The following is a 2,013-nucleotide window of genomic DNA, read 5'->3' as shown; positions in this document are numbered from 1 at the left end:
CTGGGGCCATGCTGCTGTCCCCCAGTGCTGCCAGTCCAGCCATGCAGCTCTCCCCTGCTCCTTTCCCCCTCTGCCCCACTGCAACTTGCAACCCTTTGAAATATTCACTTTTGGGTTGTGACCCACAGGTTGAGAAATGCTGATCTAGGCCATAAAGACAGAATTTATTTTTATGTGAATAACAATATTCCTCAATCTAATAAAGCAAATGGCAAATTGTGTTGGTGAAAATAAAAATGTCTCCCCTCTTCCTTCCCTCCCAAACCACTGCATGCCTTTTGTTTCAGAGTGAAGGAAGCAGCCTAAAAGTAAACTCTACTGATGTTTCCCTACATTTAAAATGCTGCAATATTCCAAATTAACAGTGAGGTTCTATTACAGAGAGGATGTGTGCTTCTAATATGAAAAGATTTCAAATAAGGACTGCCTGGCATGCCACAGGAGTCTGCTGGTCATTTGCCTGTTGGTTGCAGCTAAATCATATATTGTTATATCTATAGACTGATAATCAGAAATAAATGCCCAACTGTAAATTTTACTAATTCTCCGTCCATGGAGAGCCCAGTCTACTACCCTTACCATGGAGTGGGCCTCAGTTTCACAAGCTTTTGGTGGCATTTCCCCTGCCAGGAGTAAGACTAGTACCCACCTCCAAGCTGCCCTTCTGCCCGAAACCACAGGCATCCTACAGGGTGCCAGGCTATTTCAGTTCATCAGTTGCAGGCAGTACCATCGACCATAAATTACAGTAGCAGGTGAATGTGACCTGCCCGTGTTGAAAATACAGACCTAAAGCAACTCCAGATTTTTTTTTGATGGAAACTGTACACTGGTAATTCTCAGTCTTTTTTTTTAAGCCTGGAGGCACCCTCCTCAGACCCAAGGCCATGCTGCTGTTCAGCCTCCCAATGGCCCTTGGGTAGCACAAATGCCTGAACTGCCAGTCGGTTTTCCTGTGGAGCTGTGCTAGCACCACTAGCTTCCTGGGCTGGAAGGCAGGGTGGCCAGCTCTGTCCGAATCTATTCCTGGAGGTGTCCACAAAGCCAACACACCCATGACACGCAACGTGAACATGCCACTTGTTTGCCCGCACCAGTTACGGATTACGGTGAGCAGACTTTACATCAAGACGGCAAATGCACATTACTATCACAGTTTAAAAATCCACTGGACCACTATATAAATCGGATTCAATGTATTTATTTTAGTGAGCACCCGCCCTATTGTTTCTCCCCTGCAGACTCTGGGGCAATCCTGGAGGGTTGGCAACCCTACTGGAAGGGCGTTTAGTTAGGCAAAGGCCAATTTTCACTGGGTTTCCTGATGATGGAGAAATAACAGAGCACTGCTCCTCTGGCAAAGAACGCGGGGCACGATGGTTTGCACACTCTGGTTCCTATTCATGGGGCCAAACACAGCTGTGGGCAAATGCTGCCTGGGGCCTGGACAGAAATGGGGCCCAAAAATGGTAATCTTTCGATTATCATTATCTTTGGCGAAGGGGGGCCGATACTAAGAGTCTGCCCGGGACCACCAGGAGTCTAGGTACGGTGCTGCCTATGCAACAGCTCTGGTGTGCTCCCGTGCATGGCATGATGCTGGCATCCCCCAGGAGACCTCAGGGCCTGCATTACAGACAACTGCCAGCCCTCAGAGGCTCTTTGCAACCTGCTTTTGTGCCCCAGCTGCGCCCGGCCTGGCCCAAGCCCCTCACCTTGGGGTAGGAGATGGTGGGTCCCCTCTTCATGAGCAGCACGTAGTCCTCCAGCGAGGGGCGGCGCACCAGCAGGGGCACGCCCTGGGACGTGGCCAACATCTGCCCGGGCAGCTTGCCCAGGATGCGGCCGTGGTCCACCATACCCCAGCAGCTGTTCAGCCGGCCCAGCGCCGTCAGCCGGCACAGGTGCCTGACGTCCCCCTGCCGCCTCCTGCGCACCTCCGCCAGCACCAGCTCCCCGGCCTGCAGGGGCCGCTCCCCGCCCGGCGCCCCGGGCCCGCCCGCGCCCTGCACC

General features: G+C 52.6%; 1 protein-coding gene across 1 annotated transcript in view; it reads right to left on the bottom strand.

Moving 5' to 3' along the window:
- TRMT61B (tRNA methyltransferase 61B) overlaps nt 1-2,012 on the bottom strand; it is a gene marked incomplete at its 5' end in the record, with an annotated part of 7,278 nt that extends 5,266 nt beyond the window's left edge. Inside the window, one exon of the mRNA XM_019526694.1 lies at nt 1,716-2,012. Coding sequence (XP_019382239.1) covers nt 1,716-2,012 — 297 coding nt within the window. The remainder of the gene's footprint in view (nt 1-1,715) is intronic.
- Between the last annotated feature and the right edge of the window lies 1 nt (nt 2,013).

This window comes from Gavialis gangeticus, unplaced genomic scaffold (assembly GCF_001723915.1).
Source record: "Gavialis gangeticus isolate Ggan-Ray unplaced genomic scaffold, GavGan_comp1, whole genome shotgun sequence".
NCBI lineage: Eukaryota > Metazoa > Chordata > Crocodylia > Gavialidae > Gavialis > Gavialis gangeticus.
This window is presented reverse-complemented; position numbering and strand designations above follow the sequence as displayed.